Here is a 21,787-nt window from a genome sequence, read left to right on the forward strand (position 1 = left end):
TCTCTTTTTGCTGTATTACAGTAAAGGTTGGGTAAGTACAGATGAAGGTAGGGAATTAAATTAAAGCTAAGTTAAAGGTGCTGCTCCTGAATGTTTTTTTTTTTGTTTGTTTGTTTTTAATTAGGCTGAGCCGTGTATCTTGCATGGCCTATAAAAATCATAGTTAATTTCAACTAGCTGCAAATTTAATGATTTAGAAAATGTGTAGAATAAACTTGTGCTTCTGTTGGCCCATGTCTTCTCTTATTTGACATTCATTTTTTAATTTCAGCACATGATTTTACGTTTGCTGTTTACGTTAGTTAAGCAGTAGTTATAAAAAACTTTATTTATAAAGCATCTTTCAAAACAAAGTTACAAAGTGCTTTGCAGTGAAAACAGAATAAAGTAGAATCCAGAGCATATATATACTGTAAGTTTCTGTATTTATTGCTGCTTGAGGCCATACTTAACCATCTTTGTCTTGTAATTGCAGTTTTGTAAGTTTTAATACTTGTCTATAAGCATGTGTTTTGTTTTAGTTTTTTGTTGTCCTGTACACACGGGGTGTCCACGCACTGGACCACTCTGTGATTTATTCTTTCACTCAACCAATAATGGTTGAATGAATAAATAACATTTCAACAGACATTTCCCTAGAAAGTGGTACTTGAGATATTTTCATTTGCTGCTACTCTATATTTGTAATTAATTGGGAAATACATGGCTGCACGGGATGGCAGAGTTGTCCATCTTGACTCTGCCTGCACGTAGACGATCTTTGGTATACCGTACCCTGCCGGCGTCACCTGATCCCCTAGCAACCAGCAGGTGTCGGTATCAGCGCGAGAGAACGAGCGACTGCAGGTAGGTAGAGAACAGGTAAATTTGAGTGTGGCTTTCAGATTAAAAAGTACCGTTATCAATTGAAGATTGACAATTATCTGTATCTGATGGCTCATTAATGTTAAAGATAAACGTGATGGTAAAATTCATTGTGGGTGTAAAAGAAAATGTAAATAATAGAGTGTTGTACATGATTACTTTGACTATAAATTAATCATTTGTTGTTTTTGTTTTTTAATATGTAAACTTAAGCCAGCTACATTTTTATTATGCAAATTCTGCATGTAAATTTGTCTCTGGATGTGTTAAACAAAGCGTTCTGTCTATACTTCTGTTGGATGAAAGGGGCTGTCAGTGTAATAGCGGTTGGATAATGGGATGATGGGATGATTTTAACAGCTCTGTTCCCCCATCAGCTTCATCTGTTTCCATGGCGACTCGGACGCAGAAGCTCGCTCAACCCAAGCCCAACAGACTCAGATATCCGGACCGGTAGGCCTGACTGAACCCCTCTGTGTCCAGGTCTCCCTCTTTCTCTGACGATGATTTTAATTTAATTTGATTTTTGTTAAAGTCGGTCTGTTTACTGGCTGGATGAGCCGCCACGAGACACGACTGGATCCACCACAAAAGCTGGTACTTCTCTCACTGTCGTCCACTTTTTGTCCTCTATTCACAGACCTGCCCTGCACTGCTTTTTTGTGATGATGTGCATAACTTTTTGTCTTTGTAGAGTTAACCCCTCGCTGGTCGGAGCTATGTAGAAGTAAAAAGTTCTACACTCAAGTCACGTAATTATAACGAATTCTACTATTACTAATGCAAATTGCTACAAATGACTAAATAACTGCTTAATGCATGTGTGATTTCTTTTTTCCTGTGTGACACAGAGATCCATGCCTTTATTTGTGACAGGCCTTTAATTCTCATTTCCCCTGTTCCCGTTAATATAAACCCGAACTTCCTCCATGTTTCCTTTTTGTTTTGATGAATTCAGTATTAGATCACTAATTCCATCAGTACAGCAAGAATCATGTCAAGCGTTCCACTTTGCCTTTTTCCCCCCAACAAATTAAAAGTCTTGCAGCTTTCCCATCATAGATAGGCTTTTAATGAAGTTGACTTTGGACTTTTTTGGAACTTGTCTGATCAGGAGTACGGCAAAGAAGAAACAAGTATGACGTGACAGCTCTGTGTTGTGGGAATGTGGATTATACTAAGTTTAGTGTCGTTGCTGTCACCCCCACAGTGTGTTTTATTAGTGACTGGCTTTTATGCGTTATGTGCTGGCCCCTGGCTATTACTTGAGACTTTAAATGCCAGATTTCTTAATGTCAGACAATGAATTTCAATTTCATTCATCATTTCATCCCCAACAAAGTCTGTCTCTGTGTGTATATATATATATACACACACACACATACATACACATATGTATACGTGTATACACACACACACACACACATATATATAGGCCCCCAACTTGTTTGCTCTTGTGCACATGAACGTCCACATGAGCGATACTGTACACATTCCTGCCGATGGGTTAACACTCCTTTACTGGACAGCCAAAAACAAACAATGACCATACTTTGTTCTGACTTCTATTAAATTCACTCTTTCAAGTTAAAACCTCCTATACATGTGGATCACAATATACTTAATGAACAACTTTGTGATGTTTATTGACAAAAAAAAAAAAAAAAACTGGGTTATTTTATTTGGAAGAAAATCCCTTAATTGAATCTAAGTAATTCTGATATAACAATAACAATTTGGCCAAATAACCAATTGAAAATAGGGTATAGATTAGAGTTCATTGTGATAATATCTGTCCCTATCATAATAGTTCATTGAATAACAACATGAATCCTGTTTGTTCGTCAGGCTTCAAGTTGTTGACAGGAAAACCCCACAGGACACCTTTAAGATCTTTCTAAACTCGCCTGCCTTAATTTTTTTCTTCTCTTCTTGTGTCTTTTGTTCTTATCTGCCATCCTGTCCACTTCCTTCCTTCCTCTTTCCTCCCCTGCTATTTTTGCTACCTTTATCGCCCCCCCCCCCCACACACACACACACCTAACACATCTCTTTCTGCATCTTCTCTCACTCACTCTCACACCCTCTTATTTTCCACTCCTCTTCCCCTGCCTACCTCCTCCACTCCTCTTTATGCCTTCCCCCAGAATTTCGCCCATATGGGAGGTGAGCGAATGGGCTCTCAGGGCCGCTGCATCCAGCAGGCTGTGCGGTCTCGCTCGACCTCGGGCCCCCGCAGCCGGCTGGCAGCCGGACCGCCTGCTGCTGGCCCCCGTGAGTAACACACGCTCCATTTCCTGAAAAACTGCTGTCTGTGTGGTAGATCACGAGGTAGTCGGCAGCTTTCCAAGTCTGCCATGAACATGTCTTTTAAACTCCACAGCCGACTGTCTGACAGCTGAAATCAAGGCTATCTGTGAGTCTGTCTTCGTCGCTTTTGATTGGTGCAGCACTTTTGTCACTTTGCCCCCCTGTGGTTTCACAGGTTTTGTGTTTTCCTGATTGTGCAAATGATAACAGTTGTTTTTGTCGTCTTTAAGTTGGTTTTGTACATATCCCTTTAGCAATAATACATGAGGGGAAACATTAACTCTAAGGCAAGTCTAAGACCAATCTTTAAGAGAAGCACCAGCGCATGGAATAAACCTACAGGAGGAGTCTAATAAGCCACAGCAGACTTATTGTACTTTACTTGAATAGAACAACAAGGTGTAGTTTAACTTTCTGACTGCCTTGAGCATTAATAGCTAATTTACAACGTATAATGCTGCCTGTTCTGCGCTTTGAGGAGGCAATAGTCAAATCCAATTTGCTGTCTTCCACCATATTGTTGAGTATTTGTCAGAACAGAAGACGAAATTACACATAAATCTTTGTTTTGTTTTGTTTTTGACTTTCCCACAATTCAACAAGACAAAAGAGTCAGGGCCAAGCCAGCAGCTCTGTTCTCAGTGACAATGCTAACATGCTAACATGCTGATGTTTAACAGGCATAAAGTTCATGCTCCTCATATTAAGTGTGTCAGCAAGTTAATTTTTATTATCACAAAGCACAGCTGATGCTGATGAACGCCTGCACAAAATTTCAGTTCCAATCCATCCAACAATTGTTATATATTTCAGTCTGGACTGAAGTTGCTGACCGGCCGACACTGTTGCCCCTTGAGTGGCTAAACATGGCGGGTCAGCACTGAGTGATATACGTTTCATTCGCTCACACCTTATACTTGCTCGTGTGTGTGTTTAATATAATCTCACTGATCACCTGAGATGTGATTGTAGTTGAACAGAGCGACGCAGACCGCGGTCGCCACTCCACGAATTTGCCAGCTCGCCCGACCAACAAGAAGGCCGGCTCAGGAGGGCCACAAATCTAAACCTGCACCCGTGACCCACATACCCTGCAAAGCATCGGCACACATAGAGCTTCTTGCTAGTGAGTCGATCTTGCCATCATGCAATTTTTTTTTCTTTGCATTGTTTTACTTGCTGTTGGACATGATTACGTTTGTCTTCGCAGCCCCCAAGCGTGACCACCCCGAGTTTAAAGGAGAGCGCTCGGTGTGCCGGCTCGTCTCCAGAGCAGCCAGGAGCTACGTAGCCAGCCAGAGAGTTCATGAGCTGTCCAGCCCCAAAGAGAGGAAGGCTCTGTTTGAGGGTTACGACCCGTACGCAGTCAGCCGGGCGGCCCGCTCTGCCAGCCCCTCGCCACGGATTCAGCAGCTCTGCCTGCCTCTGCCTCGCAAATGTAGCTCAAACTAGGACAGCAGAGGTCTGGTCTCTGGAGAAGAGCTGATTGTTCTCCTTTTCCTCTTCGTGAAAAAGTTGTTTCTGTGGAACACCTTGACAAAGGTCTATTTTCTGCTCTGTTACATGAATGTACAGATGAAGTGCAGCAGCATCCTACTGTGTGTGAACTTGTTTACTCGCCACCCTGGATTCACTGGAAACTACAGTTTCTACATCTTCTGCCCCCCCCACACACACACACACACTTCAGTAGCCAGGAAAAGGCTCGTGTTAAGTTAAATTATGAAGCTGGTCTGCGCAGAACTGGACTTGGGGGTCATTAGTCCCTCTCTGACAGCCATCATGAATGCTCTACGTCATTTTGCTTTGCTCACATGTGCCATTTAATTATGAAGAACGTCACAGTTAGACCATGAAATCAAACGAACGATCAGGGAGACATTGTTAACTGCAGCTGAAATTGCTTTGAGACATCCTGCAGCGCTCATCCCTCACTTCTTAATTGTTGTCTTAGTTATTGTTAACATGAGGCACAGAGCCGGTGAGTCAGCTCTGCGGTGAAATGTTGAAACGAGAGATGCAAAAGGCTAAATGAACCATAACTGTTGTTGCAGAGAGGAAAAGACACAGTTAAGAACTTTAAGATGTGATGTGATCCAAAATCCAGGTTCATGCATGAGCCATCATTTAAGATGTTGTCTGCCTAAACTGTCAACCTACTGAAAGTGGAGAAAGTGAAACCTGCTTCCTTTTTAACAGGTTGATGGTCATTGCTTAGTCAAATTTCAGTTGTTGAATAAAAGTGAAATCACTCCCTCTCTTTCCGACCCCGCGGAAAGCTTCCCGTGATCCTCCAGGGGACCCTGATCCTCAGTTTGGGAGCCCGCACGGGACCGGGGTCACTGTCGGACCGCTGGGCGGGACAGTAGCGTCTATTACGCGCTGAGGGGCGGCCGCTGCGCGCAGACGCGCATGTTGCCGGAGCTGGACGCCGGTAAGTGGACGCGGCACTTGACTCGTCGCGGTCATGCGGTCCATGAAGCGTCGCTGATCTTCACCGCAGATCAAACTCTGGGGTAGGTTACTGGTTCCAGCGGCAGTTCGGTAGTTTAACGCGAAATGAAACGAGTGCATCCTCAACAGTTGGGCTGCTTGAAATCTGTGTTTTCTAAATAACTTTATTATTATTCAGTAAGAGGGATTAATTTATTCCGATGTTGTGTAAATCTTTGAGTTTTTGAGTTTTTTCTTCTGTGCAATAGTTTTATATAGTTTGAATCGTCACTGGAGCTGCATCGATTAATTGATTGACAGAAATTTAATTAATCTTCAACACTGTTTAAAGGTTTACTGAACCAACCTTTGTCTTTGTTTCATATCATTGCAAACTAAATATCTTTGTGTTATGAACAGCTGGTCTCGGGAAAAAAAGGACATTTGAAAGCGATCATCTAAGAATCAAGGAGCTCGTGGAAGGTATTTCACAATTTTCTGAACGATGCGTTGATTAATTGATATATTTAGCAAATTTGCAGCCATAATTGTTACAATTATAACTTGAAAATAGTAGTTTTCTTGAAAAGAAAACGACATTCCTCCACTGCAGATTGACAGCAGCTCTGCGGGACTTGACAGTGGACAAAATGCTGAGTTATTTACAATCTAATGCAATTTAATACAAAAACAATCACTCGTGGATAGTAACTCGAGTTGAGTTACTTGAATATTTCCATTTTATGCTACTTTACTACATTTCAGGGGTCAATATTGTGCTTTTCACTCTTTCACATTTATTTGATAGATGTAGTTATTTTCACCACCAAGAATAGAAACTGCTTATTATGTGTGATGTGTGTGATTGAAGTACCCAACAGTAGTTGCTGCATCAGGAATAATAATCCAGTGATGTGATACAGGGTTTATTCTGCTGTCTATTGAGTGCTTCTCCTTGTTATAACCTACATCAGGTACATTTTGCACACAGTCCAGCTAGAATGCCACCACAACCAGCAGTCCCAAGAGTGAGTGAGCTCACCTCTCACTCAGGGTCACCACAATCTGAACATCACAAGCTTTGCAAAGATTGGATATAATGCAGAGTGCTCACTGAAGATTTTACAGGTGTGTCGAACAGTAAACCCGACCCTAAATTTCACACTCTGGATTCGCACAATTGGAAAATCTGGTGCCGCTCCCTCATCTTTGTAGCACCGTCACGACGAGTCTGATCTCTTACACCCAGGTGATGGTTCTAGGCTGCTGAAGGTAAAAGGTCAGACCTGAACTTTAATGCAGGACCAATCCATGCAATTACACACTCAAACCCCCCACTCCCACTACAGGAAGTCAAATTGTCTCTGCTTGGACAAACTGCTGCGTTTCACGTTGGCTGAACCATACCTTATGTTGCAATGGTGGGAAAACAAAAATGTAGTGAAACTAGTTTTACTACACGGGAAGCTGTTCCAAGCAAATGATGAAATGTAACCACTGAACTGAGTCATTCTCGGACATCCTTCGCTGGCACTGCCGCATTTTCAAATGTGACCGTGTGAAAACAGTATGCCACCTTGTTTTTGTTCAAACTGTCCAGTGTGTAGGATCCTCCTGCCGAGTCGTCGGTAGTCTGATGGGGGACAGGGAGTGAGCAGGGCTGCAGTACCAGGAGACACCTGCTCGTGCCCATGGACCAGAAGCCGGCTCTGGTGTGGACCTGCCTGCTGTGGGCTGCACTCGTCCAGGGTAACCTCCTCTCCTTTTTACTCCAGAGCAGACTGACTGAGGTAGATGATGATGATTCGTTATGTAAATGAGATTGTGTAATCAAGGTTACTACTCGTTGTGGGTTGGACAGATACAATGCACCAATACTATCTGATAAATATCACCAGCTTGTTTATCTGGCTCTGACAGATGCAGTGAGTCTGGTAACTTCACCGTTGCTAGCATTTTAGCAAACAGTTAGCTATAGATCATATGTGTGGAGTTCTGTCCACAAAAACCCTAACCCTTGGCCCCCAAAAGATCTAATTATACACTATATACATTAACTTTTGTTCAGTGAGTGAGCACTCAAAAATCAGAAAGAAGACAAAAATGCAAAAATATCAAAGACTAACCACCAGGAATAAATGAAAAACTGGACCAACAGCATTGTGACACACTTAAATTAACGGAAAATACAGGACAGTATAAGACAAAACTCCCAAGCTCCTAAAAATGTTGCCGGAAAAGGTTCCTCCAGCTGCCAACGTGTTTATTAAAAAGCTTTCGGTATGTAAGATCTGCTGCAATGATGTTGATCATCTCCACTCATACCCAGAGGCAAGCCGAGCCGACGTGAGGCGTTAGAGTCAGATGAAAGCATGCATCTTGCACGGTCTTGTCTGAGCTTCTGTTTAAACCTCAGGCCAAATAGTAATTGCAGCCGTTCATAAATATTTGACAAGATAAATCGCGTGCATCCTACACAGTTAGACTGGATTCAGATCCTCCTAAGGTTTGCTTTAACGAGGTCGTCAAGAAGGGTTGAAGTGCTGATGTGCGGCAACAGAGCAGATTCACTTATTTCCCTCTCACTGCTCTGTCCCATGTTCCTCTTTTTCCGTTACTCATATCTGTGTTCTGCACAAATATTTTTTCTTCATCCCAGAGACAGCTAAATGACAAACCTCAAACTTCCTCATGGAGGACTCGCAGTATCTGCCCCTCCATGCCACTGACCCCATCCTCTCTCCATCTTCAATCTCGTCCCCAGCCTTCTCGACGAGCGACTCCAGCGCTGTCCCCAGACCCCCGCGGCTAATTGGCTGCGTGTTCCTGAATCGAGCTAACGTCACCTGCCGCTGGGAGGCTGGAGACACGCCAGCGACGCACTACACTCTGGTAGTTGAGAGGAGACCTGCCAGGTGAGACGAAACATTCTTTAATACACTAGAAAGGGATGCTCCAACACATACAAGTATGTGAAACATGCGTCAGCTTCCAGTCATCCAGGGTTTGTGACACACATTGTGTTTTTCTTTGTGTTTTTTTGGGTGATTCGGGTGTTTTAGTTGTTGGCGTTATCTCAAGAGGCCAACTGTGAATCAACTGTGTTAAACCTCCTGAAGGGATGAAAGGACAGCATTGTAGGTGGAGGATAAGTGGTGACGTAGACCTCCTTCTTCCCCTCGGAAAACTATGACCTAAATGACTGAGAATCATTGCAGGAGAGGCTAGTGTCATTAGCCCAAAGCCCATTTGTTCCTAATGAAGATGGAAATCTTTAAAAATGTGTCACAAATATGTAGTTTCATTTCAAGAAAAAGTTCAGTCATTTTATAAAACAGCAAGACGCTGCATTTTGTAGCCCATGTCGCTCACTCGGGAGCCAGGGGGACTATTTTCAACCGCGGATTAATACACATCTAGCTAGCGTTAAGAGCAGGAATGGTTGCCCATGTTTGCTCATGCAACTGTGTGGCTTATTGTTGTGTTTTTAATAGTTTTTGGACAATAGTGAAGCTCTGTAGCATAAACCAGACATATAACACTTGTGATATTAAGGAAAAAATAGAATAAGTCTGGCCTTATCTTTTAATTTGTCTCCTATTTGAGTTCTATATACATTTTGGAAAAATATCAACAATAATTACCACAGGTATTTAAATAGCAGAATATTCATTGGCAGCACCACACTTGATTTTGTTCCATCCCTTAAGACGTAACGTTTGTCATTTCTGCAACCACACAGTTTGTGCTCCATCAGTCATTATGAGCAATAAGTTGGGACAGTTACAGGATGACAAACAGTTTTAATTTACTCTTTACGACAGTAAAATTCAGTTGGTGCGAAGTTCAGACGTTCTGTACAGCTGAAATAAGCCTGAGTGGATGTTAAGTAGGAAACAAATGATTTGTCTGATTTCGTCTTAGATGTGCCTTTGATATCTGAGCCTGTCAAAGTGAATTAGCAGAGTCCCTGTTCACCAATCGCAAACCGTTGTGTTTTTGCATGTGGGAATGTTTGTAAGTTTGTGCCAGTGTTATTGTTTGATAATAATTCCGTGTGCTGTATGCAAATGCTTGGGTTTGTAATCAGCTCTGAATGTCACATTCGTGTGAGGCTTTGATGGCGGGTTTGATACACTGCGATGATAACCGTCACACAGCTCCCATCTCACGACATCTTGGGTAACACTGTTGGCCCAGAAGGGGTTGTAGCATGGTTCGTCAACTGAGATGAGATGGGTTGGCTCAGTTTCTGCACAGCGTGTGAGCGGTCTTATGATGTGTGTGTGTGGAGGGGGGGCAAGGCTTTGCATACATGCAAATGTGTGCACGCAACATACATATTTATTTGCGTGAGAGGGCGAGAAGGCATTCCACTCTTTGGCTTCATAGCTGTTTGTGTGTTGCATCCACTTTTTGATTGTTGTGCCAGAGGCAACAGCAGGACTAAGATGAACATTGTGTTCGTATTATTGTGTGTGTGTGTGTCTATTTGGGGATGCACAGAGCCGATCCCTCAACAACAAACAGCCCTCTGAACCTGTTCACCTGCACCACGTCTGACACCAGCTGCACGGCGGTCACCAACTCGTCAGTGAGGTTTAACTTCTGCATCACCGTCACAGCGCACGGCCACAGCCGGGATGTATCGTCACAGCGGCGGTGTCAGTCCGGTAGGACTGAAGGTGAGGTCGCTGTGCTTCTAATGTGTTCCTTATTGTTCCTCTCTGACTACCCTCTCAGTCTCTTTGCCATGTCCTCCTCAGTGATGCTGCCTCCGGTGACTTTAAACAGCGTAAAACCAGTCAGAGGGAAACCTCACTGTCTGAATATAACCTGGACCGGCACCTTGGCTCTCTTCCCTGTGGCTTACTCTGAAATCAAAGGCGGGAACCTGATATCCCAAATTGAGTTCACTGCGCAGGGGCAGGTCTGCCACTCCCAAATATGCCCAAACACAAACACACAAACACACAAACACCTGCACCAAAGAAAGCAATTCATAAAGTAAATGTGCGAGATGTAGCATCTTAAAGGGATAGTGTGGTTTCTTTGTAGTGGGGCTGTGTGAGGTATTTGTTCATAGTCAGTGAATTACCTACAGAAGATGGTGTTCAGCACACAGGAATATAATGTAAAGGCTCATTATTATCGTTAAAATGTCCTTTTTGTCTTTCCTATATAGTTTAACGGTCAGGTTGAAAACGTGACAGTGACAGACAACAGCTTCCTGGTTTGTCTCTTCAGACCTGATACTTCATACACCATCAAGCTTCGTCACAGCTTCAGGGGTCCACAGAGTCCCTGGAGCCCGTGGAGCAATGCCGGCCAGGGGATGACCGGGGAGCACGGTGAGGGGAAACTGGACTGACGCATTCGTGTGTCGTGTTTGCTGAGAGCCTCAATCACAGTTGCAGTAGGGCCCTTAGGTTAGAGCTGCGCTTCTGCCAACAAAAATACATCTCTGCAGAACTATGCAGGGAAAGCTGCTGAGAGTAATGTGATGCATGGACGTGCATGATCAGCAAGCCAACTGGCTGATCTGCCTTTAGTCGGGAGGTGAGTTCAGAACAGAGAAGACATGCAAATGTTACGCGCAGGAGGCAGCCCCTACTGAGGTGCCATTTTCTGCCACTAATCTGGGTCCAGGTTGTTGTAGTAGCAGGCTATGCCAGGTAGATATACATTATAATACCTTCAGCATGTTCTGGGTCTGCCTAAACGCAGCCTTTCTGGCTAAAAATGGGAACCAAAAGCCTCATTCACAACAGTCAGATAGCTGACATGCTTTCATTCTTTCAGGTTGTACAAAGTCCGCCTCACTATTAGATGTTATTTTGCAGGAATTCTTGAGTGGTTGCACCACTGTGGGTTTTTTTTTTTTTTTTTTTTCTGGACTGGAAGACAAATTCAAAATCAAAAAAAGGCATTTGGAGGTTAAATGGATGGTTAAAACAGTATTCTCCCCTGTCACAAATGTAGTTTTACTCATTTAATTATACTTCTTTTGAGGCAAAAACAATTTCATTTGCAAATAATGCATTTGGTGTCTGAACTATGCTGTTCTTATCTATATGTTAAAATAGCCATACTGAAAAGAAAAAAAGGAAAACATCAGTATCACAGACGATTCCATAGCGGCGGTGTACCTCTCATACTTTCACTGTAATTACCACTGATGTTGAAGGCACATGTGAATCTGGTTTCCAAAGCTAGCAAAACGTATGCATACCACCCGCTTGTAATTGCATTCCTTTAACATGTTCTGCTCTATCTCCGCCAATTTATTTTTCACATTGCCCCCTCCTTTCATCCACCAGCTCCGTCTGTCGCCCCAGCATTCTGGAGGCGAGTGACAGAAACAGACAGGAACGGCTGGAGACTCATCGCGCTGCTCTGGAAGGTGTGTGTGTTGAATTGTGTGTGAATCAGAGTCATGAGTGCACACATTCTGACTCCTTTTATCACTCTGAGCTTTCGAGTTTTGCAATTTAATAACTTTTGGATCCGATTATTTTTTAATCACCACCTCCTCGCTGACTGTGCCTAATTTGTTTTTATATCTGCCATAAATTACTTATTTGTTGCACTATAGTCTGATTCGTGTTGAGAGTGAAAGTGAGACAAGAGAACGAGAGAATAAAATTTCATAAAATCTCTGTTTATGTGAATTCTGATTTAACTCTTCATCATCTCACAGCAGTTACTTCTTGCTGTCTGTTTTCTTTTCACGCCGTTCAGGCCTTGCCTCGCTTTCTAGCCAATGGCAGAGTTCTTTTCTACAATGTGACCTGTCAGACGGAAAGCGCTCAGGTGCTGAAGGATCATGGCAGCTGCAGAGATTTGCACAACACAAGCACTTCCTGTAGCTTGTGGCTGCCTGCTGGACGGTGCTCCTGCACTCTGACGGCCTCCACCTCTGCAGGGGCCTCGCCAGAAGCCCGAGTATGGTTCCTTGGAGCTTTTGAGACAGGTGTGTAGGATTTTGGGGGATCTATTGTCAGAAAAAGACTATAACATTCATAATCATGTTTTCACTAGTGTATAATCGCCTAAGAATGGAAATCATTGTGTTGGTGTCTTAGAATGAGCTCTTTATGTCTACATATCTTTATATGTTGTGGCTACAGAGGGAGTGGATCTTCCTCCACCGACTCCACAATGTTGCACCGCCGTGTTTCCTGAGTAGCCCACATTTTGTGTGGTTTTTACTGTCCACATTATGGGAGGGTGAGGCGAGGGATATCCAGTTGGTTGCAATCTGTAACCTCACAGCTGTCATTAAAACCTGCACATTGAATCTTTAAATTCCTCAGTGGGTCATGACTGCTTTGCTGCATCGTCACCTGAGACTGAAATTCTACACCTGAACTTGGTGATTTTGATCGGTTTAAACAGGTTTTGACTTAGAGACGGGTCCAAAGTGAAGAACATCAACATAAAGTCTCTGGAACTCTTCCAGAGGGATGATTCCTCTAAAAGACAGTCCCTCCATTGGTGTTCAAATAAATAGAGAGCGCTGTCTAGCCTGTCTAAGAGGCTATGGTCATTTTTTCAACACTCTGAAACGTCAAAAAATCCTCCAACCAGGCACGCTTTATACAGTTACAGAACAGGTGTGCAGGTGCAGGTTCTTTCAAGGTCTCCTTCGTCACTCTTCACACATCTACCTGTCAATTTTTGTGTACAACGGAGCGCAACAATGAACAAATTCAAGACGACAACCTGAGTTGTTTGGGAGAGATAAGGGAAGCAGCGTGACACATCCAGAACAAAGCCAATGACGACAGCAGCTTTCCAGAACAGGAGTACTCGTTTATGTCTTTAGATGTGGTTGGACGACACTTGAACTGCTTAATTTCAAGCACCCTTGAAACTCCTTAATACGTTGCTTCAAAATTTCCTTTTTGTCATGTTTCGCCACTCATTTATTCAGGCTTTGTCTTAATTTGTCTCCTATCCAGCAGACCGTTTGAGGGCCGACTGGACATTAATGATGGGACATGCCATCCTACTTGTTGGCAAAATAACCAAAATCCTTCTCCCTCTGCGACCCCCCCCCCCCCAAATCCCCTAGTAGCAGAAACAGTGCAGGGGTGGAGGGCTCGTTTAGTTTAATATGTTAGTCTAATCAACCTGACTCATTGATCTGAGCAGCAGACAGACTTGTAATTGCACTTTCCTCTCTTAGTCCCGTCCTTGTGTCAGATTCACCAGAGTCCCTGAAAGTATGAGACCATGTTGAGCAGCAGTGTTTTTTATGACATTATGGTGGACTGAACAATTATTACATTCAGCAATATGTGCATTTGATGTTTTGCATGCAACATATGTCTACCAACCTCTTTCTCTTTGTCAGCTTCTCCCTTATTTCTTATTTCAGAGCCACCACCCCCGAGCCAAATCAGTGCAAGTCGGCTGGATGATAGCAGCTTGGATGTCCGTTGGACGGCTCCAGCTAATCGGTCAACAAGCGGCTTTCTCGTGGAGTGGTTCGCTGTTCGAGAGAAAAATGGCAGCATCCTGCACTGGCAAAGGTTGAACAGATCCTGTACAGCGCTGGTCATCACAGGTAGTCCAACAGTACATACAACAGTGTAAACATGCTATATGTAAGAATGTGAAGCAATTTATATGTATTGATCACTTATTAATTGCCAATAACAACATAATGCAAAGTCAAGGCTAACATCATGCATACTATGTCAAACATATTGTGATATTGTGGCTTGCTAAAGAGGACAAATTTCTACATAGCTAACATAGCAAAAAACTGTCTTGAGTGGATAATGTCAGCTGATTCACCCAGACTCCCAGGGCTGATGTGGTTGGTAAACTTTCCAGCTTCCTGTTTTAAAATTACTTCATCAGCTAACATTAGGAAACAACCAGTGTCAGATACATGAAACGTAGCTACAAGTTTCAGCTGGCTGGCTAAGCTTAGCATGCTTGCTCGCTAACTTTATCGCTAGCAAAAAATTATCTGAGTGGATATGTTTGTTGACTAGTTTGCTGAATTACTTCACCAGCTAACATAAGTGATACATGACACTAACCCATGTATTTTTACAAACAGTGATTTTAGCTGACAATAAATGATACTACAATACAAAGCAATGGTATATAGCTAACGTCCACTTTCTACTAGCTATGAGCAAGGTGAGGCAGGGGCAGCAAACTAGCTAACTGTAAGCTAAGCTAAGGTTAGCCGGCTAGCTGTAGCTTAGCTATGCGGCATGGATCTGGCATTGGTTGCTCCGTAACATTAGCTGATAAAATAATCTGGAAACCAACAAGCTAGTTAGTATTGTTCACCCAATGGTCGAAATAAAATATGAGAACATTACAGATAGTAACATTATTCTAAATATAATCGTGATTTATTTTGCAGTTCACTGAACAGCCACTGGTGTCATTAATAACAAGGATTTCCTGAAAGTTCCACAAAGTACCTTTAATGTGTAAAATATTATGTTCCTTTTGCCAATTTAGAGCTAAAATTATGAAGCAACTATTTGTGGGACAGAAGTAGAATTAGCATATTTTTACAGGCACTGATCTGTGCTGTCACCCTTGTGTTGTTTCAGAGGGTGTAAAGCCAATGGAGCGCTATGTTGTTTCTGTCAAAGCTCTGTACGGTGAACGAGGGGCGGGACAGAACAGGACGGTCGAAATTTATACACGCCAAGGAGGTACGTCATCTCCATAGTGTGTGGGTTCATGCCAAGCTGGAAAAGTAGCTTCAGAAAAGTTTTTATTATTGATCAACACATCAGAGTGTACTTTAAATTTACTTATTTATATACGTATTTTATTATTCGATTCAAACATCCACCAGTGTGGGTAGTTTCTTTTGCAGTTCTCCTACACCAAAGAGAGTCCTTTTGGTTGTAGCCTCGCGGACAGTAACACATCTGCTTTAAGTTGACCACTGTATGGAAGCCTGACAATAATTAGCCACAATGTAAATACCCTTATATCAAATCACCGGGGAAATAACTGCATTAAATAAATAATCACTAAACACACGATGCAGGATACTTGTTACTTGTTATTAGGATCAATTTGTTGTAAGCAATAATTTAAAAAAATGAATATCATAAGTAAAATGGAGTTAATTTAACTGAAAAATATTTAATCATTCATGTGAAACATTGTTTTCAGTTTAGCGTATGTGGACAGGTAAGGAAAGCAGAAAGCACGTGATAAAATAAAGATTTAAAAAAGGCTTGAAGTGGTGGCTAGTAGCTGTAAGGAAGGATTAACCCTCGTCAGTATCAGTGAGCTGGACTGTTTTCTCTTTTATACTTTGGCTCCTTGCTGAAACTGCAGCAGCTTCTATAGAGTGCACCATTAGAGGCTCTTTTTATGTGCTTTCTAAATGGAACAATCGATTGGAGTTTGTTACTTCAGTATAAAAGCTGATGACTTGGTGATGGGGTGATTATGAGGTGATCTGTCTATATTTGACTTGATGATGTTGTCTCAATCATGATATTAAGACTGGTACATATCAAATGATTGAAAATCGGTTCCCGGTGCTGCTGTCATTTTAATTTTGTTGATTTACGCCTCTGCTGGCATGCCGATAAAATATGTAAATAAAACTACATCGGTTTTGTTTACCTGTAAGCTAGTATTGTCTCTGTCTTAATTTGTCAAGCCAGACAGGATCCACTCAGTTGGTTGAAACAAACACAACATATCAGTTGTTGAGAAAGAGCTCTCACAGCATGTCCTCCATGCTCTTATAGTATCTCTCTGCCTGCGTAGTTCCCTCAGCTGGTCCAAACGTGCAGGTGCAGCAGATCTCTGGCAGCACTGTGGCGCTCACCTGGAGTCCCGTACCTGTGGAGCTACGTCATGGTTTCATCCGCAACTACACAGTCTCCTACTCAACGGCAAACCAACCACCCTGGAGTGAGTGGTAGCCTACACACAGGCAATGCAGGCCTGCACTTCACGTGCACATAAATCCTGACATGTGTAAACACAGACACTGCACTGTAACAGGCTCAAAGCACACCACATATATCCATGTTGCAGTATGAATGCTATGGACTTTGGTGATCTCCTCTAGTGCCATCTTGTGGTAAAACATGTAGTTTGTCCAATAGTTCAGTTTATGATCAAATGCCTTCCATGGGAATGACATTCCCATGAGCCTCAGCTGTACTTTGTAGAGTTTACATAGCTGTTAACACGAAGATACACCTAAAAAACAAAAAGACTTGCCACAACAAACAACCACAGAAACAGAAATCAGTTACAAATTAATTAGAAAATGTTGTAAAACACAATTGTACAGGATTTTCCTTATCTTTGTATCCTTGTGAGGATAGAATCAACACTCATATAGCGAAAGAGAGGTTATACATATTTATGTATTATTTTATTTTAGTTGTTTTTTTTTAATTTGGCTTGTAGTCTTATATGTCCCTATTCTTTCTTACCTTGTCACATTATGTCCATGTTGTACCTGTTCTTGTTTATTCAGGAGTGTTTGTGTCTGGTGCCGCTCACCGCTACTCTCTAAGGAATCTGTTGCCGGGAAACTACGACATCTTCATGCAGGCCAACACTGACGCTGGAGCCGGAACAGCTGGGCCCATCGCTAATGTGCACATAGGTGAAGGTGGGACACGCAGAATTACAGTACCCTAAAAGTAAAAAACGGGATGTTGTTAAATCGTAAACGTAACTTTGTGTGTATGTGTGTGTCTGTGTGTGAAGGCTCTGAGGAAATCTCGATACTGATGTATGCCCTCCTTCCTCTCGTGCTGACCACGCTGGCGTTGGTGCTGATGGCCTGCCTGGCACAGAGTACGATGTAAGATCTCTGTCATCCTAAACAACACAAGCACAAAAACCACACCTACTCAAAGCTCAGTGTCCTGCTTTTACTGTTTTGCCTACTTTGTATAAAACTGGCTGAATGAGTTGATCATTTTATGAAATGCTTTTTTTCCTCTCATCCTGTCATGTTTATCCTGACAAATAACCATGTAGAGTGAAACAGAAGCTGTGTCAAGACATCCCTGATCCTTCCAATAGCAGTTTAGCCCACTGGACCCCAAAAACTGCTTTGGAGGTAACCTTTAACTCCTGCACCCTCTCCCGCCAACTGTCTCCTAGATGCTTTAACACTAACCACAACATTGATGTAGAAACTATACCAGGTGATTTCAAAAAATGTTATTCTGGCATTTTGAGAAAGTGAAAATATACTCAGCAAACATGTGGAGGGAAAGAGGTGGATGACATAAAGATCCCAGAATTGCATTTATATGTTATGCATCTTAATCAGTAGACCACAAGGACATCCCCACTACCCCATTTTTGTTAGATTACACTTGTTTTACCATCCTTGATTAAAATGTGTTGCAACTGAAAGGTATTTTAAACCAGCCCAGAAGGAACCTGTAGATTTACCCTGTTTTCCCAGATAGATTAAATTTGGTCAGTTTGGTCTATCCGGATGAATTTGAAGTCATTAGCATTCAGCCTTCTGTGACCTAGCAGATCCCACCTGCAGGGTGGATGCACAGTTTCTAGCTATTAACGTTAGAAAAACAACAACAACAGCTGAATTCTGTCACACTTTTGACAACAAGCATTCTCATTTTAAAAGGCAGTCCACAATCAGCAAGGTTAAAATTTCAACCACTAGATGGCAGCAAAAGCAGACTTGTAGCTTCTATGAACCTCACAGCCACTCAGCGGGTTAGTCATTACAAGCATGTTCTAATCCATCCCTCTGCTCTCAGGATGTGTGTAGGTTTAAGAGCTTTTACTGCAAGCAACTGACAACATGTGAAAACATTACCGGATAAAGGTTTCATAAACAACTATGAAAGCTAGTCACAAGGAATACTTAGCCCAACAGTAAAGTCAACAGTTAACCACTTTTAACCACCATGTTTTATTAGCACCACCGTGGCTACCACAGACAGCTGGCTTCATGGCTATGTTGAACTGATCTGCTAACTTAAAAACTTAAAGTTAAAAAAAAAACAGCTGAAATAAAAAGACAAAGCTCTCCAACAAGGACATTTTAGGAGCAATATGTAACTTCAATGAAGAGCTGAAACAAGCTGTTACAGGATATACACACTGTCCAACAACTTTTTAAATGACAATGTGTAATGAGAGGTGGGGTTCTCATAGTGATGAACCCTGGGTGAATAATCACCTGAATCTGTAGCTCCCTTTCGCTCACTTTATGCAGTTTTATAGTGAATTTCAGCTCAATGTTTAGCTCTCTGGCTCACAACTTCACTGTTTTGGCTCTCTCATAGCATTGTTTTTCATCCCAGCAAGCAGTGGAAGAGCTCTAAAAACCTCCTGTACGCTAGCTGCTCAGCACCCAGCAGTAGATGGACACAGTTAGTAACAAGCTGGTGAGAAAAACAGAGCATTTGGCAGCTAAAGAGCAAGATATTTACCTCAGAAGTTGGAAGGAACCAAAAATAGAGCTAAAACACAGTGAACTGGACTTGCCAGGTGGCCAGAAAGTACAATTGAATGCAAATGTTGCTCCATATCTGCTGGAAGTGTAAATAAGCAACTGTTAGCCAACAAGTTTGCCACAACTTAAAGTAACAATTATCTGTGTGGTGTTTGGGATTTGCTTCTGCCGCCCCCAAGTGGACAGAAAAGTCTGTTACTGCAGGTGGGGGAGAAAAGTGGGGAGTTGTATGTTGCTTTAAAAAATTAATAATTACATTTTTGTTTTTCACCTCAGAGTATGAAGCAGCCTGCAATGGCAGAGAAGACTGACATCAAATACTCTGAAGTCATTTTGCTTGATGAAAGCGAGCTGCAGAACTCCAGCCCCGATAAGGACCTTGTCTATCAAAACATCTGCAATCTCCAAACGTATTCCTCTCACCGCATCTCCCCGCTGCCACTTTCAGGCGCTCAGACACCTCAAAACAGCAGAAACTCGGAGAAGAAGATCATCAAAATCTCCACCAGAACCAAGACAACCTCCAACACTGATCTGTCCTCCTGTCCGTCCATCTACTCCAATGTCGTCTTCTCTCACACTCTCAAAAGTCCTTCTAGACCCCTCCTGTCCCCTTCTTATGTCCAAACCGATGCCTGGCAGCACAGCACCGTCAGCGTTTATGATGTTAAGCTACAGCCAGGTGGAGCCAGCGAGCTCTCTGTGTCTCTGCGGGGCAGGAGCGCCACAAGCTCTCCTTCCCAAACAGATGAACTGAAAACCTTACATCATTTTCTGAGGCAGCGTCAAAGCCCTGTCTCCTTCAGCACCTCTCACTCCTCCGTCTTGCTTTCTCACCCAGCTGCCATCACGTCACCCCAACGCTCTTTTTCTCAAAACCTCTGTAACTCGGTCCCGTCACTCCAGCCCGACGCTGTCACTCGCCCTGATGCTCTTTCACCTTTACCTCACTCTGTTTTTGTAGATTTATCATACTGCCCTGTGGAGTGCAATCCTTACATCACTGTTTAGTTTCATGCCAGAGAAATAAAGCTTTGATTTGTTTTGTAACAGTGTCCATAAAAAATATGCTCACACACCTGTTGACTTTTTATCAAAACTCTCAGTATTGTTTCTGTGTTTGTTCAATATGCAGCCAGCGCGGCTAGTTAGCTTAGCTTAGCATAAAGACTGACTTTAATTACATCCACTTTGTTACAATTTGACAAAACGTGAAAAAGTCAGGGGTTGAACGCCTTTTATAGACACTGCTACATTTGTTTTTTGTCCATGTTTCATCCATTGTGAAGATTTTAGGATGTGTTTTTGACAGTCACTTGGTACACCTACTGCACAGTATGTCTGAGCCATGATTGCAGTACTGAGGAATGTAAATAGTACAAAACACTGCCTGCACACTGTCTTCTCTACATACACACTGTTGTATTTTTCTTTTTTTTAAATGTATATTTGAATGTGCTGTTATACAGCTAAAAGCAATTTGAGAAGTCTATGAAAGCTTTGCTTTTTGGTTGTCTGGACTTATAATAGTGTGTGTATGAATTTTCAAAAAAAAAAAAAAAAACCCAAAACATTTTGTGAAATGAGAATTTTAATTTTGAAATAAGTATCTTAACACTGTATTGCATGCTAGTTAACAGCATTTCTAGTCTTACTTTATATCCTGGTGCAGCCGGTTCTCTTTGTTGATGCCGTTTTTCTCAACATATTACATATTTTTTCCATTATGGGCTGGCAGTCTGGACAGGAACTTTCTCGCCTCCTCAAAGTTCTGTTAGTCGTCTCACTTTGCGTTTAAAACTCACATACCTCAGATTCAGACCTCTTTTATCGCTGAAATGCTGCTGCTTACTGGAATTCGACCTTACAGGTCTGCGATTACTTGAGAGTTGAAGGTCTTTTCGCTTTACATTATTTGTGTGCTTGAGCATTAAAGTTGCATGGACCACCATTCCAACAATAAAACAGCAGACATGCTGTGTGATGATTCAAAGTTTGGACTCATTCGTCCTGCATACCTTGTGTGGTTGTTGTTATTCTCTCAGCTGAGCAGGTTGCTTTGATATGTTCTAGACTGCAAAGCTTATGTGTGTGTTTGTAGCTTTTTCCACAGCTGACTTTTTGACTGTCTGGTTGGAAAATCACAGGTGTTACTAACAGCTTTAAGAAAGGCCCTGCTCCATTCAAGTGTCCCATTAATTCAGACAGTGAGCCAGCATGTACAGTACCAGGACCCTGAAGCAAAAAGAAAAAAGAATAAATGTTAGAAATTACTAACAATGAAAATGCTCACTGTTAATCAAAATTATGGCACAAATCATCACAGTATATATTTTGACTTCTAACAGCAGAGGTTTCATACTGTGGTTGAACAGAACTAACATTGTCATATTAAAGAGTTTTATTCCCACATTTGGGAACAAAAAGTGTCCAAAGGCCAATCACATTTCCTGATTTTGCATTATTTGCAGGATGCTCCTTCAGATATAGCTATGGAAGTTTGTTTTCTGCCAAGAAACAGAAAGAAACAGATCAAGTTAGGAATAATGAAAATTAAAAAACTTAGTCAAATTTATGATATACTGAGTCAAACTGGTGACTTCTTTGACTGTGAGATACAAAGTCAGAATCATGAGAGGTCAAAAATTGAGATTGCAGCTGAATATTTTATCTTCTTATCTGATAATTATTACTTCCAATGAGTGTTTCCGT

The 21,787-nt window shown here is 42.1% G+C and overlaps 2 protein-coding genes and 1 non-coding gene across 4 annotated transcripts; 2 read left to right on the forward strand and 1 right to left on the reverse strand.

Annotated features, from left to right (window-relative positions):
• Window positions 1-1,255: 1,255 nt before the first annotated feature.
• On the forward strand, window positions 1,256-5,694 carry theg (theg spermatid protein). The gene is made up of 7 exons (XM_041954020.1): window positions 1,256-1,317; window positions 1,400-1,461; window positions 1,559-1,616; window positions 3,012-3,138; window positions 4,147-4,300; window positions 4,385-4,612; window positions 5,489-5,694. Exons 1-7 carry the CDS (start codon window positions 1,256-1,258, stop codon window positions 5,692-5,694), a joined length of 897 nt encoding a protein of 298 aa, XP_041809954.1.
• LOC121618352 (interleukin-6 receptor subunit beta) lies at window positions 5,577-21,086 on the forward strand. Of its 2 annotated transcripts, XM_041953816.1 has the most exons (16): window positions 5,579-5,690; window positions 6,028-6,090; window positions 7,208-7,356; window positions 8,372-8,522; window positions 10,114-10,292; window positions 10,374-10,537; window positions 10,793-10,958; window positions 11,928-12,010; window positions 12,349-12,580; window positions 13,991-14,179; window positions 15,195-15,299; window positions 16,381-16,527; window positions 17,105-17,242; window positions 17,341-17,437; window positions 17,617-17,698; window positions 19,352-21,086. In XM_041953816.1, the coding sequence occupies exons 3-16, from the start codon at window positions 7,299-7,301 to the stop codon at window positions 20,084-20,086; spliced, it is 2,526 nt and encodes an 841-aa protein (XP_041809750.1). In that variant the 5' UTR covers window positions 5,579-5,690; window positions 6,028-6,090; window positions 7,208-7,298; the 3' UTR covers window positions 20,087-21,086. The 2 variants fall into 2 exon arrangements, with proteins under 2 accessions (XP_041809751.1, XP_041809750.1); XM_041953817.1 differs by lacking the exon at window positions 17,617-17,698 and having other exon boundaries at window positions 5,577-5,690; window positions 19,352-19,468.
• LOC121619044 lies at window positions 20,745-20,809 on the reverse strand. The gene has a single exon (XR_006007507.1). It is a non-coding gene; the product is annotated as a small nucleolar RNA SNORD42 (small nucleolar RNA).
• Window positions 21,087-21,787: the final 701 nt, after the last annotated feature.

Source organism: Chelmon rostratus, chromosome 15, assembly GCF_017976325.1.
Source record: "Chelmon rostratus isolate fCheRos1 chromosome 15, fCheRos1.pri, whole genome shotgun sequence".
NCBI classification, from domain to species: domain Eukaryota; kingdom Metazoa; phylum Chordata; class Actinopteri; order Chaetodontiformes; family Chaetodontidae; genus Chelmon; species Chelmon rostratus.

Excerpts from the sequence above, each read along its gene's own strand:
- theg (XM_041954020.1), top strand. The coding sequence starts at position 1,256 with ATGGCGACTCGGACGCAGAAGCTCGCTCAACCCAAGCCCAACAGACTC. Across the intron at positions 1,318-1,399 it reads AGACTCAGATATCCGGACCG|TCGGTCTGTTTACTGGCTGG; the intron begins GTAGGCCTGACT and ends TTTTTGTTAAAG. Across the intron at positions 1,617-3,011 it reads AAGTTCTACACTCAAGTCAC|AATTTCGCCCATATGGGAGG; the intron begins GTAATTATAACG and ends GCCTTCCCCCAG.
- LOC121618352 (XM_041953816.1), top strand. The coding sequence starts at position 7,299 with ATGGACCAGAAGCCGGCTCTGGTGTGGACCTGCCTGCTGTGGGCTGCA. Across the intron at positions 10,538-10,792 it reads AGTTCACTGCGCAGGGGCAG|TTTAACGGTCAGGTTGAAAA; the intron begins GTCTGCCACTCC and ends TTTCCTATATAG. Across the intron at positions 14,180-15,194 it reads TACAGCGCTGGTCATCACAG|AGGGTGTAAAGCCAATGGAG; the intron begins GTAGTCCAACAG and ends GTGTTGTTTCAG.